The 14285-nt window shown below is 34.8% G+C and overlaps 1 protein-coding gene across 1 annotated transcript in view; it reads left to right on the plus strand.

Moving 5' to 3' along the window:
• Nucleotides 1-752: 752 nt before the first annotated feature.
• LOC129745137 (ornithine aminotransferase, mitochondrial) overlaps nt 753-14285 on the plus strand; it is a 28069-nt gene continuing 14536 nt past the window's right edge. The window contains exon 1 of the mRNA XM_055738040.1: nt 753-1208. Coding sequence (XP_055594015.1) covers nt 1043-1208 — 166 coding nt within the window. The 5' untranslated portion in view covers nt 753-1042. The remainder of the gene's footprint in view (nt 1209-14285) is intronic.

Raw genomic sequence — 14285 nt, forward strand, 5'->3', positions numbered from 1 at the left:
TGCTCAAAAATTATAAATTTTCGTAACTTGAGAACCTAGTTGGTTTTTTTTAATATTTCTGTAAAGATGATAAGGAGGTTGCTTTTTGCTTAAAAATTAATTCTATGGGAAGTACGAAACTAATCCTCATGAAAGTTTATTTAAGAAAACACGTAGTCTTATAGAATAGAAGTGCTTACTATTCCCCGAGTGCTCGTTATGCCTTTATCTCCTCTATGTAGGTACTCAAGTGGCATACACACAATCGTCAACTTTGCAAAAAATGAGGGGGTTCTGTGCACACACGGGGAAATATTTCATAACTTCCATGGCTATTAAAATTTTATCTATTAGCTTTAGAATTCTAGGGATTTAAATTGAAATTTCCAATAAAGCCAACATCTGCGTATAGTTCCGAGGGCAATTTTATGAAACTGCATCAAAAATTTGCATATCCATAATACATTGTTGAATTTTAACTCAAATTCAGTTTATTGGAATGTACACAAACGATTAGTTGCTGTTCAAAAACAGTGCCGGATCATATAATTAAATTCTAACGACTTGTAAATAGTGCACTAGTATAATCTCGCTCTGTATCTAATCTAAAGCTCGTCCACCGGTTTAGAATTGATAAATCGATCCCGGGGGGGCCAATTGAATAGCGATAGGATCGGAAAGTTTGTTTTTCCCTATTGCGCTTAACCACCTTATGAAGTGTCATCGTCGTCGTCGTCGTCATTTGTAATCACTTTTCGAAATAATCCAATCCCGAAAACAAAAACCAACAGGGGAAGAAAACAATTGCAAACAGGTTCTCGATTTGTGGCTGGACAATCAACTGACTGGCCCCTTAACTTGGCTTTGGCTATCAGTTAGTAGCTCGGAAGAAAGTGAACTGACGACATCGGAGGTTTTGGGATTAGTCTGTTGTTGGAAGGCAGTCCAGAAGGCAGTGAATTCTGGCAGAAGATTTTTGGATCAAGTAAAGGACAATAAGATTCGGGAGTTTAATTTCGGAATAGTGTCTGCTGTGCTCACCAGTTAATATCAAGAAGCCAAAATGATGAAAAATGTGGAAAAAGTTCAACTGGTGCGGCAGCTTAACAAATTGATTCGGACAGCGGATCCGATCATTTTGAATCGTAACGGCGCAGTTCTGTTGGCGACAAATGGAGTGGCTCGGGGAGAATCAGTACGAATGGCTTCGTCCATCTCAAATTCCAATGGTAAGTAGGTAGTTGTTTCAATAACTTGTGTAGAAGAAAATTGAGTCCTTGGAAATGAAAAGTTCACGAATTCCGCAAAAGTTCACATAGATTGTGAAATGTATCGAGACTACTAAGGTGGATCTTAGAATTCACATTTACATCTCCGAATTATATATGCTTGTTAATTTTGTGTTGCCAAAATCGAACGGATTTTTTATCACACTTTTTTTTAAATAATCAAAATCAATGTTAAACATAACATTAGAATTAAATTTATTTGATTTATTCAATTATATTAATTTTGGACATTAAAAAAAAGAATAATTCTATTTTTACTGCCTAAAACTAATATTATCGAGTCATCTAAAACATTTTATGCTAATGTTATGTTTTACATTAATTTTGATGATAAATTTTTTTAATATATATGACAAAAAACGGTTTTTATGCTGCCAAAAACGTACAGTTCAGCATGGATGTTGCTAAAATCGAACGGAGTCTGTATAACATTCGGATTAAAATTTAAGATACAGTATTCGTATTCAAAACATTAAATTCAAAATTAAAAACTTTCTTTCAAGAATTTTCATGATACAAAAGTCAGTACAAGGGTTAAACTTAAATTTTAAATTGATGAAATATTTTTAATTTTGAAATTTAACTTTTTGATGATCATTGACTCAAAGACTAAGTTTTTTTTTTGTAAATTAATATATAATCAGTCTTCGGATGAAATATTTGTCATAGTTTAGGTTTTAAGAAAAACCGTTTTCAAAAGAAACCGGCCGAAGGGTGACCAAAGTTATTCATGAAAAACTGGATTTACATGTTCCTCCCGAACAAAATGTCTCAAAATCCCATACAAACTTTAGGCTCTTTGAGCGACCCCTTCCGGTGATCCAAACTGGCCCAAATTTGGCATGAGACCTTGTCTATGATCAAATTAAGCTTGCAGCGCATAACATTTCACAAGTTTGAAATTTCCCATACAAATGTATGGGAGTCTAATGTAGTCTAATGTATATGTTATTAGAGGAATTCAGCTTTTCAATGTTTTATTCTTATTTTTAATGTCTTCACTGTCTGCGATTGCATGAAAAGTAGTCATGTTATAACTCGCTGGCACCCAGCAGTGATGTCAATTGAATTTATGGTTTTTCAATACCTTATTACATTTTTGTTAAATAACATTCAATGTTATGATCTTCGACAAAAATTTTCAGCGGAAAATTTCCAGAATTTATAAACTGGTACAAAAACTAAGACGAGGTTCCACAGAAGAAACAAAAATGATGTTGAAATTTCATTACAAAATATTGAATTTTCCCATAAAAACCAAAAATTCAAATTTACCTACGTAAACGTTACTTAAGAATTCTGCAAAAAAAAACATGTATTAGTTTTGCGAAAACGAAGCTTTCTAGACCACAGGGTTTGAGAAATTCAAAAATGACCCCAAATCGACTAAGTCTAATGCCCAACCACTTTATGTTTTTGATCATTTTAATGCTTTTATGTTGAGATGATTAAAAACATGAACAAATAAAAGAAGATTATTATTCTATTATTCTTTAGGACCCAGACTATGGAAGTACAATTAGTAACACTAGTTTACAGCATTTTTGAACTCAGTAAACTGAAGGTCATTTCCAATGTAAAATCGGGCGCTGAATCCGAAAATGAAATTCAAAAAATCTCAGTAGAACCGTTTTTGAGTTATGCTCCAAATATGAAATTTTGGAAAAATTAAAAAAGTTCTTGTACTTAGATTAAAATATCTCGGACGGCATAACAGTAATTTGAAATCTCTTTTTTGCATATGAAAAGTGAATAAATTTTCTATCGATCATCTGAACACTGTTTTTGCGTTTGACGAACAGTATTGTTGATATTAGTGACTTTATCAGAAAAAAATTATAAAAAACGCATTTTTTTAGAGAAAATTTTGTTTCAACGAAAGTTTTTGACTCGATGGTAGCATTTAAAAAATCTGATTTTCTTTTGCACTTAAATGTCAATTTAAAACAAAGATTTCAAGTTATTATTTATCAAAATCGGTTGAAAATTGAAGAAGTTATGGCTACTTTACCATAATAGTATTTTTTGTAGATTTTCATAACTTAACGAACCGCAGTACACTTATCATAGTATAGGAAGAATGAAACATGATAAATCTCACTCGCACCAAGTCAAAATTATTTTTTAGCTTACCAGAACGTCTCATGCCAAGTTTCAGAAAGATCTGACCATAGGGAGAGGTTGCTTGAGTCTCAAACGTGAATAAAATTTTTAGGTATTTTGCCCGGAAGGAACGAAAAATACTGGTTTTTCATCCATAACTTTTTTCATCCCTAGCTGATTGTTTTTTATGGTTGATTTTCTTAAAGCCTAAGTTGAGACAAATATTTCACCCGAAGACTGTAACTCGATTGGATTTGAAACAGAAAAGTTATTGCTGTTCAAAGATTGTATTTCGGGTGAAAATTGTCGTATAAAACTCAATGCGTAAAAAGTACTCATTGCGTGTTGGACAAAATTTGCGGCCTTTGAACCGCAATAACTTTTCTGTTTCAAATCCAATCGAGTTACAGTCTTCGGGTGAAATATTTGTCTCAACTTAGGCTTTAAGAAAATCAACCATAAAAAACAATCAGCTAGTGGTGAAAAAAGTTATTGATGAAAAACCAGAATTTTTCGTTCCTTCCGGGCAAAATACCTCAAAATTTTATTCACGTTTGAGTCTTAAGCAACCCTTCCCTATGGTCAGATCTTCCAGAAACTTGGCATGTTATCTTCTGGAAAGCTAATAAGTAATTTTGACTTGGAGCGAGTGAGATTTATCATGTTTCATTCTTTCTATACTATGATAAGTGTACTGCGGTTCGTTAAATTATTAAAAACTCCAAAAAATTCAGTTATGGTAAAGTAGCCATAACTTCTTCAATTTTCAACCGATTTTGATAAATAACCACTTGAAATCTTTGTTTTGAATTGACGTTCAAGCGCAAAAGAAAATCAGATTTTTTAAATGCTATCATCGAGTCTAAAACTTTCGTTGAAACAAAATTTTCTCTAAAAAAATGCGTTTTTTATAATTTTTTTTCTCATAAAGTCACTAATATCAACAATACTGTTCGTCAAACGCAAGAACAGTGTTCAGATGATCGATAGAAAATTTATTCACTTTTCATATGTAAAAAAGAGATTTCAAATTACTGTTATGCCGTCCGAGATATTTTAATCTAAGTACAAGAACTTTTTTAATTTTTCCGAAATTTCATATTTGGAGCATAACTTAAAAACGGTTCTACTGAGATTTTTTGAATTTCATTTTCGGATTCAGCGCCCGATTTTACATTAAAAATGTTGGTCAGTTAATCAAGTTCACGATTTTTTTAAAATTTTGTAAACTAGTGTAATTAGTTACATATACAATATGATACGACAGCGTAAGAAATTTGTAAGAATTTTCAAAATCTAATTTAACGAATCGGTTCAACGTTTGGCAAATTTTAACTGTCTCAACATTCAGAACTCACTGTTTTAACCTTTAACCTTTAAAGTGTTGATGTCTGACACGCGAGTGTGTACTCTTAAAAAACGCGAACCGTATAAAATATATTTTTTACGTTATTGATACACTTATACACTTATCACAGGAATTGATAATTATTTTATTATACCATGGTCAATTTGTCTAGTGCGAAATTGGTCTGATGCTGATACGCTGTTATCAGGACACTTAAGAATATATAGGTATATAGCTACATACTCGTGCTTATTTCTTTTGCTTGCAACTTTGACGTCACGTTCAAAAAGGACGCAAATAATCTCGCAATCACAGCCCATCAAGGAATAACAAACCAAAAATATTTCTGTCTTATGGTTAAATTGTGTGAGCCATAACAATTTGGTGTTAACGATTGTTGGAATCTTTTTGTTTGGAAAGCCATTTTAAAAATGTTGTTTTGGTGTGAGCTGCTAAAAAAATAGTTTTTAACCGCAATGAGTTAAAAGGAATGCGATGCTTGATGTTTTTAAATAACGTCATCAAAAATTAGGATTTTTTCAACATGGAAATTTATTCAGAATATGAGTAGGTATAATTGCTGCTATCAGGTGGCTTTATGATTATCGCTTCCGTTGTTTCTTTCTATACCTAACCAGAACCGTTTCAGCTTTGACGTAAATAATCGCCCGATTATACGCATTCCTTGAGGTAAACCTGGTAAACCAAAAATAAATACTCCAATCATATGTGTTAAAGGGGTGTGACCCATAGAATTTTGGTGTCATCGCCTAAGAAAAAAAAATTGCTTCTAAGAGAGACTACAACTGATAATGGCGTGTCTTATCTTGACTTACTGACATATTTTAACCCCAGCGGAAAAATCCTATATTTATTGTATCATTTGATCGCGAATCAAAATGTTCTATTTTGCCAAAATTAAGAATTCAGAAATGTTTTACTAGTTTTGATCATTTTTTACAAGTTTGTTTTGGACAACATTTTTCATTTTTTTTTTCAATTCCAATAACGTAACATTTTTCGGCAAAGGTTGAGAAAAAATTTCAATTTTTCAATTGAAAATAAGTTAGAACAAAATAAGAAATCGTTTTTGAGAATTTCAATCAATTCCATAACCATATGCATTCTAGGAAGTTAAACCACTTATATGTACAATCATGTTTTTTTTTTCGGAAAATTTGGCTTTTATTTAAATGTTTGACATGTTTCTCACAATACGGCAATTTTTACTTTTTAAACTTCATATGTTCATAATTTAAACCAGCGATGAGCAACAGGAGGCTCGCGAGCGGCATCAGGCCCTCGAGACATGTTTGTGTGGTGAGCGAAGCTCTTTTTAACGATAGGTTTAACAATCATCATAAAATACCAATTTCATCAATAATGTGTCAGTAACTTGATAATATATTCACTTCACTTGTTCGCAGTTGCATATGCCAAGCAATTATTCAGATCTTTCTAAAGCATCGTGGCCCGCGAGCCGCATTTTGCCCGCGAACTCAAATTTGTGGCCCGCGGAGCTTTGATAAGCTTCAATGTATGTATGTATGTTGGTAATCCACCATGGGTGCACGGATTCACCGCAGTTTCTGCCTAAGTATGTGCTCACCTGCATTCTTAGATTATTAAGTTTTACCGATCTCCAATGCAACGCGTACACAATACCCGGACCCCTTGGCTTCGTATGAACTGTAATGGAGTGAATGTATTGTGTTGATGTAAGGTATATTTTGGAAGAACGAATCAATCAGGTGGGCTAGTTTACTTACAGGTATTCCGGCATCCGTGTATATACCTGGCCAGCTGGCAACAGATTGAACATTCTTATTATATAGTCAGTTATATGAGAAAACACATCTTACCTGTCGGCCACTAATGGGATTCGAACCCAAAAGTTTCTTGCCGATACCGGGAATCGAACCCAGTACGCCTGGCATACCAAAACCAGACTCGCGCCAGCCTATCCGCTAGGCCACATCGGCGCTCTTGGAGCTTTGATAAGCTTCAATGTTACGAAAAAAGAATTCTACTCATAAATAGAGCACGGTCATAATATTTGTGAACTCCTTATGAAGCGCGAATTTTGAAAAAGATTCTTGGAATCTGTAAAATGCTGGAAAATGTGTGTTTTTGCCATTTAAGTTAGAAAAATATGTTAAAAACATATTTAAATAAAATGAAACAAAAAAATTATTTTTTCTCGCGGACTGATCTCATTTTAAAAACTTGGCTCACTGCCCTTATGTAAAGGCAAGATGATTACAGGCATTTTGAAGCACATTAGTGAGAATATCGTTTTTTCGTTTGCATGATGAATAGGCTTCGCAAAATTTTTGTGTTTCATCAAATTCGGAAAAAGGGTAGTTCTGAACAAAAATAAATTTAAAAACAAAAACTTTAACAAGTGAAATAGTTTTTTTTCTTGAATACTGACAAAAGTGAGGAAAGTATAAGAAAGACTGGATTAACGATTTTAGATTTCTTATCGACATGACTCAGCATCAAAGTCTCCGACAAAAATTATGAATTTTCGACAAAAACCATATCTGTCATTCTGTGATTCGGCCAAGAAAGTTTGTGACGCTTATCTCTGATGCTTTTTTCAGAAATTTGATTGGAAAATCATGCCAAACATCGATAAATTTAATTATTTTACTTGAAGATAAGCATAACCAAAGTCATAAGATTTTCATGAATCAGCTTTAGAAAGCCTATCCCTGTGATATCTAAATTAAATTAAGAAAATCCATGAAATATGCTAAATTTAGCTAGAATGAAAAATGAATGAATGAGAGATTTTAAGGACGTTTGCTTAAAAATCCGCAAAATTATGGTGTTTCAGTGATTTTGAGAACCTTGTTTAACATGCAATACAACAATGCAAATCGAGTATTGGAATCCAAAATTTTAATTGTGAAAACACTTTTGAATCAATAAATTTCAATTTCGACTCAACGTCCAACTATGTGAATACTGATTATACTCAAGAATATATTTTTCTCACTGTAAGTTATCGTTGTGATTTTGCTCCACAAGGCTTTTAAATTTAAGTGACGATGAATTGTACAATCAGTTCCAACAAAAAAATGTTTTTTTTTTCTAGAAAATTTTTGTTCCTAATAGAAAAAGGAAGCAAATGATGTTTCTATTAGTGAGAAGGAATGTTATAGAAAAAGTTCAATTCGATCAAAAAGTTTAAATTATTGAATGATGATCAAGTTCAATTACTAAATACTAAATTAATTTCAGCTGATATTATCTATCTTGAATTTGTAGAAACGGTGTTCAATGTCCGATTTGTTTAAACAAATGATTTTTTTTTAAATTTTCCCTTTTCAGTCAAAGCTTTGCTAACTATAAATATATATTATTTTAAAAGCGTCCCGCCAAGAAAAAATCAAACTCAAATTGGGCTGTTGCTCCAAAAGTTTGTTCACCCACCCCTGATTTAAACAATTTCAATTACAATTTCGACTACAGTTTAACCCGGAAAAGCTCTCACTTTTAGAGGTTTAGGAACCCATAAATGAAAATGTGAACCATAAAAGCAAAATAAAATTTCGAAGCAATTCTCTATTTATTGGGTATCAGATAAAAATTAAAGGAAGCAAACTAAAGAACCACCAGTTTGAAATACAACTCTACAGATTTGCTATAAGTATCTCATGTTTACTACTTTACAATTTCTGTTCGTTTACCACAATGTTATTTTATACCAAAATTTAAAGTCGGGAATGTTTATTTCTTCGATTTTCTTAGCATAGCCAGGAATAAAAAAAACACGCTGTTAGAGATTTTATGCGTGTATGTATGTATGTATGTAGATAATCCATCATGGGTGCATGGATTCACCGCAGTTGCGCTGAATTGCATTCTTAAGATTATTAGTTCGTCAAATCTGCATGCAGATCACCGCATACTTAACACCATGGCTTAGTGTGACCTGTTATGGAATGAATGTTATAAGAATTATTAGGAATGTTATAAGAAAGAATGAGTCAATCATTTAGGCATTTTGAGACAGGTATTTCGCACTCGTGGATATATGTGCCAAGCTGTAAAATAATTGGTCGTTCTAGAAATACATTTGTTTATTAAAAGAAATTATAATCAATGCTGAATTAATGTTACCTTTTAACCAAAATCTTACCATTTTACAAATTCAATTTTCTTACCAAGCATATCTTTTTATTTAGTTATATTCGAAAATACATCTTACCTACCGGCCGACAACAGACCTCGAGCCCAAAATCTACTACCGATACCGTAATACAAACCCAAGCTGCACACTTTTACTCGTTCTGACAGCTTTAATTACGCGTAGGGGAAAACTGTACAAGACGCACCAGCGGGGTAAGATGACCCATGCCAATCTTTCTCAAAAATACACTAACCTATGGCTTCTACGATGTTTTTCTTCATTTTTATTGTAGCAAACAAGGTTTTTCATCATTTATTACATGAAAAATTCATTAAAACAAATTTATTTCTTTGAAACAGAAGGATTAATGGAATCAACATGAAACTTGTTATTTTTCATGGGTAACATATAAGGTTTTATGGTAAACCACCCTGCGCAATCTGATGAAAATACAGCTTATCGTTTTTTCACTAGTATGCACCTTAGATAGACTAAAATATTTTGTTGTATTTTACTAACTTCTCACAAATTTTAACTAAAATCAATAATATAAAAATTGGGGCAGAATGCCTACAAGACCACGTGTTTTACGTTCAAAATTTGAATGCTGTTAACTTTTGAGAAAACCCGAATATCAAAACAAAATGCCGTTATTTTTATTTGCTGACTCCCATATTACGATAACAATGCATAATTCTAACAAATTTCATCCTTGTTCGAGTTAAAAAGGAGCACCAATAACCGCCACCATGTTTGCCGCGATATCAGTCAAGAAATAAAATTTCGTTGCCTACCTGAAGGCGTTCTAACTATAAGGATATAGAAAAGTGTATTTTGAAAAGCGAAATTTTCGATAAGTGTGGCAATAATAAATGATTTTTTGCCAAAGTATGGCTGATTTTCAAAAATAAGACGAACATGTTTCTAAACATTTGATGTTTCAATTATTACATTTCGTATAATCATTGTTCTTTTCTCATCACCCTTTCCATATGGTGCGTTCTGTCCACTTGTTTTGGCGTTCTACCCCGTGGTTTGTTTTCTGGCTGTCAAAGCTTTTTACAAAAATATAATCAAAATCGTGTTATAATCATATTTTTTCTTTATGCTAATACGTAAATATGATCCATGAATCATCGTAAATTTCAATTTGGATCTTAGATGATTGGTAATTGGTGTAAATAGCAATTATGCTTAACTGGTGCGTCTTGTACAGTTTTCCCCTACATTTTCCTCTATTCAGGAGGTTGGAATCAACTAGAGAAATTTTTGACGAGAGAGACGAAAAAGCTCTTCCCTTCTATCAAGGTGCTTAATTTTTCTATTGTTAATAAGATTATAAAATTCTATATTTGGCTTGCTTAGCTTCGTTCTATTTTTTTAACATCTGTCTTCTCCACTTAAGAAAATTTAAAAAAAAAAACCTGATTACCAACCAATATACAAAGCTTAAAACTTAAAAAAAACTATACTTATTGGCTAGGGGAGGAAGACTGAAATTCGCTGTATCGTTTTTTGTATCGTTTTTTTTTTATTGTTCGGCAAAAAAAGAAATTGTTGAAAAGATTTGTAATCGTTCAAATTTTAACTTTAGATGATCAATACCAATATCCAATACTAGTCTGTCAACTCTGTCGTAAATATAAACTTTGAATCTAAATTTGTTATTTAAACTATTTTTAAGAATAACCATTGATTAAACAAATTTTATTTGTCAGCATTAAAAACTTCAATGAAATTTGAGCGACTATATACGCCTGAACATGCAAGAATTTGCCAGAGTGAAACAAAACCTAACTAAATAATTGTTTAATGCAAAACAAGTGCAAATCTCTAAATAAGAAAGTAAAATTTTGAACCTTCGCACTGGTCGGTAGATTGATTAGAGAAATTTGACGTTTGAAAGATTTTTTTCTTGTTTTATTCAGTCTTCCTCCCCCAGCTTATTGTATATCTCGCTTGCTAAGAGCAAGTTCACTGGTGTTGGGAAAATGGGGTAGAAATTTTGACACTTTGTAACGGGTACATGAGACATTTATAATAGTCAGCAATAATCATTCAAATAGATGTAAAACCAATAAATAAATTTAGGCCATTTAAGTACGATTTAACGAAATTCAACATGCACAAACAGATACCCGTAAACAAACTGAGTTAATTAACATAAAGTTTCCAAAATCATCTTAATATTAGAATACAATAAACAACACGAACATTAAATCTTGAGCTTCAGTTGAGGCTCCACCCCATGATCAATCATTACAATCATCATTGAAAAAGATAGACACGTTTCTGGTTCAAAACATGTGGTTTAAGATGCTGGCCTCCTTTAGATCACCAACCACATTCCTTTTTGTGCCAGGTGAATGACCTCCTTCGGGATGTGTTTGTGAACCTGAGTTTTGGGAAAGAAAAAGACTGGCCTCTAGAATTCGGTTTCCGAAGGGGAAGACGAAGCTTGCTCGAGAATTCGCGAATTGGGATCTTTTTGTTTAACTTCGCGATTAGACTTGGTCGTATCGGGTAGTTCCGGTTACGAAGTCAAGCTAGGTCAGCCCGGTCAGAGGGCATCAGAAGCTCCCAACTCACTTACGTCCAGTGATCGGAAGAGACAGGACTAATCAAATAAAGTAGTTTTTCGATAGGTAATTTTGTAGTTCGAAGTGTGATTCTTGACTTTATACCTCAATCTAAACAGACCTCTTTTCATCTAGTCGCAAGATAGCAGCAATAGGGCAAGATAAAGTAGTGCAGTGCAGTGCAGTTCTATAAAGTGCATTTGAGGTAGGTGGAAAACCTCATTGGGTTGAGAGGAAGCCCTGACCCGTGAAATTTGTATTCCTGCTCATCAGCTACAGGTTCGACGCATGCGCACCCGACATCCACCCAGGGTACGGACGCCGAGTCGGTTGCAGGCCACAAGCGATTCCTACATCTCTCGGGAATCACCTACGACACCGCCAGCCAGATAGGCAACTGTGTTCCAGATTCGCATGCGCCGTTAGTTGCCGACATCAAGCCCGTCGGTTACTTCAGCCACGCTTCGTCACTATTTCATCGTTGTTCGCCTTTCGCCTTTACCAGGGCAACGATACCTGCAACGGTTCTTCCAGCGGGCACTCCACGTAGCTACTCAATCGATAAGTGGTTACCGGCCAAACAAAAATTGGTCTAGCCGCCCGTAGCAGCCACCCGCATAGCCCGTCAACCAGCATCCTTCGACCGGGAGAGCAACAGGTAGCTTCAACGAAGCAGCTGAACTGGTGAGGTAAACATTCTCGCCAAAACCCCGCTAAAAAGCTACCGGACTGCGTGAGTACTCATAATAAGCCATACTTACTTTGCTAGTGATTGCTGTACAGTGAGCCACTTTCCCTAGTATACGCGACTCTAGCCGTTTTCGTTGCGCTAGTGGAAAGTTGGTCAGTCACGTCACTTTGACAGACTACCGCGATTTATCGGATAGGCGAGCCGAATAAAGTAGCCAATTCGCCGCCCACGGGATGGGAAAATCCTAATTAAAATGGAAAATTAAAATTGAAGCGGACCTGATCAGTCCAGCAGAAACCAAGAGACTCCATTAAGAACACTGCCATAAAAGAGTTTAAAGAGGGAAAAACGTAGCCAGGCCAAACAGTATCATGTAAAATTCACACAACACACAGAACAAAATACAATAAAAACAATTGTAATATGTAATTTTACGGCTACATTCGTCATGATGAGAAGATTGGGGTAAACGGGAAGGGGATCACACTTTGTTCGTTGTTCGCGATTGATTTATTTGTTGCTTTCTTTACTGCGGAGATTGGCCGCGAATCCAATCAGAATCCTTTCTTTTCCGGTCCAAGTAGAGGGTTGGGTCTCGTCCAACGATCCGAACCCCTAGCTTGCTTTGTAGCGAACAGGTAACTCCCCCTTCCACGAATTTCTCTGGGTACTTTTCGACTTCGGGGCGGCCCTCAGAGGTCGAAGTACGAATCCCTTTTTAGAGTCCCTTCCGCTTCTTTCCCAAAACAGGGAATCAAAAGGAACTCGCGACCGAGTCTCATCAGCTGGGCAAACTAGGAAAGGGCAGGTGGTCTTCCATTCGGAAGTGGCGCTTAAGCCACCTGCTAAGAACCGGAAGCGTGTCGGGCCTCTCGTTATAACTTGTAGCACACTTTGAATGGAAAAATATTTTCAAGATGATTTGATAGAAATATTGCTATTTTTGCATCACAGCGTGCGAAACACGTGTTGTAAAAATACTTGAAGGCCGCTTGAAAATGTTTTTGCGTGCAGTTTTCAAAATGTGCTAACAGTGTCAAAATTTCCACCATTTTTTTCCAACACGAGTGAACTTGCTCTAAGATAACATTTTCCGGCACCCGAGTTGTTGGCACTAAATTTTCAATTATAATAGCGCCAGTACTAAATTTTACTTCGGAAGTCCGGACTTCCGACTTCCGACAAAGAAAACTGAAGTACTAGATTGTCGGAAGTCTATGTTTTGTTGCCAGTTCACCAGCCACGTTTCTAAAATTTTTATTTCAATTCACAATATTATCAAGCACTTCCTTAATCACTCACTATGTAATTTTCAGTTCCGATTGGCATTGTCTTCATCTTCAACCCACACATAAGTTTTAACATTTTTGTTCACATCATCGCAATTTTTTAAAATTTCAACACTCATCATTCAAAACTCCCCACACACGTTTCTGTCCCCAAGCAACCAGAATTCCCTTAAAAAGGTTCCATAGAAGCTTAATCAGCTCTCGTTTGTGTCTGAAGAGAATGCTAATCAGCCCAAAATTTAAGTTCTTAAAGCTACTTTCAAGTTCGTTTAGGTGGCTGTAGAGAACGCTATTCAGCTTCTAAGAGAATGTCAAGCAACTTCTACGCGCCGAAAAAAAAAAATCCGACTGACAGATTGCTCTGACAACCACATGTCAGATTGCTAGGTTGCCGGTCTATCATATTTTATCTCATTGATTTTAATTATATTGTTTTGATTACAAAAGCTGGCGTGTAGCCTAGAGAATTGAACCGCTGCTCTCTAGGTTGTAATGAAACTCACCAGCCTCTCGACCAATCCAGCAATAGCTAATTGCCACTGTAATAATAAGTATTTAAACTTAATGTCATTTGAGATGATTGAGTGGGTTGGTCAATAGAAGGTACCTTATTTCGTTCAAAGGACTTTCAGTACACAATATGAATCATAACACAAATTCGCATCATCAAAAATTTATTCGAATATCTTATTTAACATTTACACTCTAAGCCGCGACAACCCAAAACAAAGTTGTAATGCCGCAAAATCGGATGAAACTGGCTCCCGACTATTTTAAGTTCGAGTAGGTTTTCCCAAACATGAGAATAAACGTCCTTTTTGCAACTTAATTTTGGGGCATGTCATGCGGCAGGGATTTTTATGGGA

Source organism: Uranotaenia lowii, chromosome 2, assembly GCF_029784155.1.
Source record: "Uranotaenia lowii strain MFRU-FL chromosome 2, ASM2978415v1, whole genome shotgun sequence".
Taxonomy (NCBI): Eukaryota; Metazoa; Arthropoda; class Insecta; order Diptera; family Culicidae; genus Uranotaenia; species Uranotaenia lowii.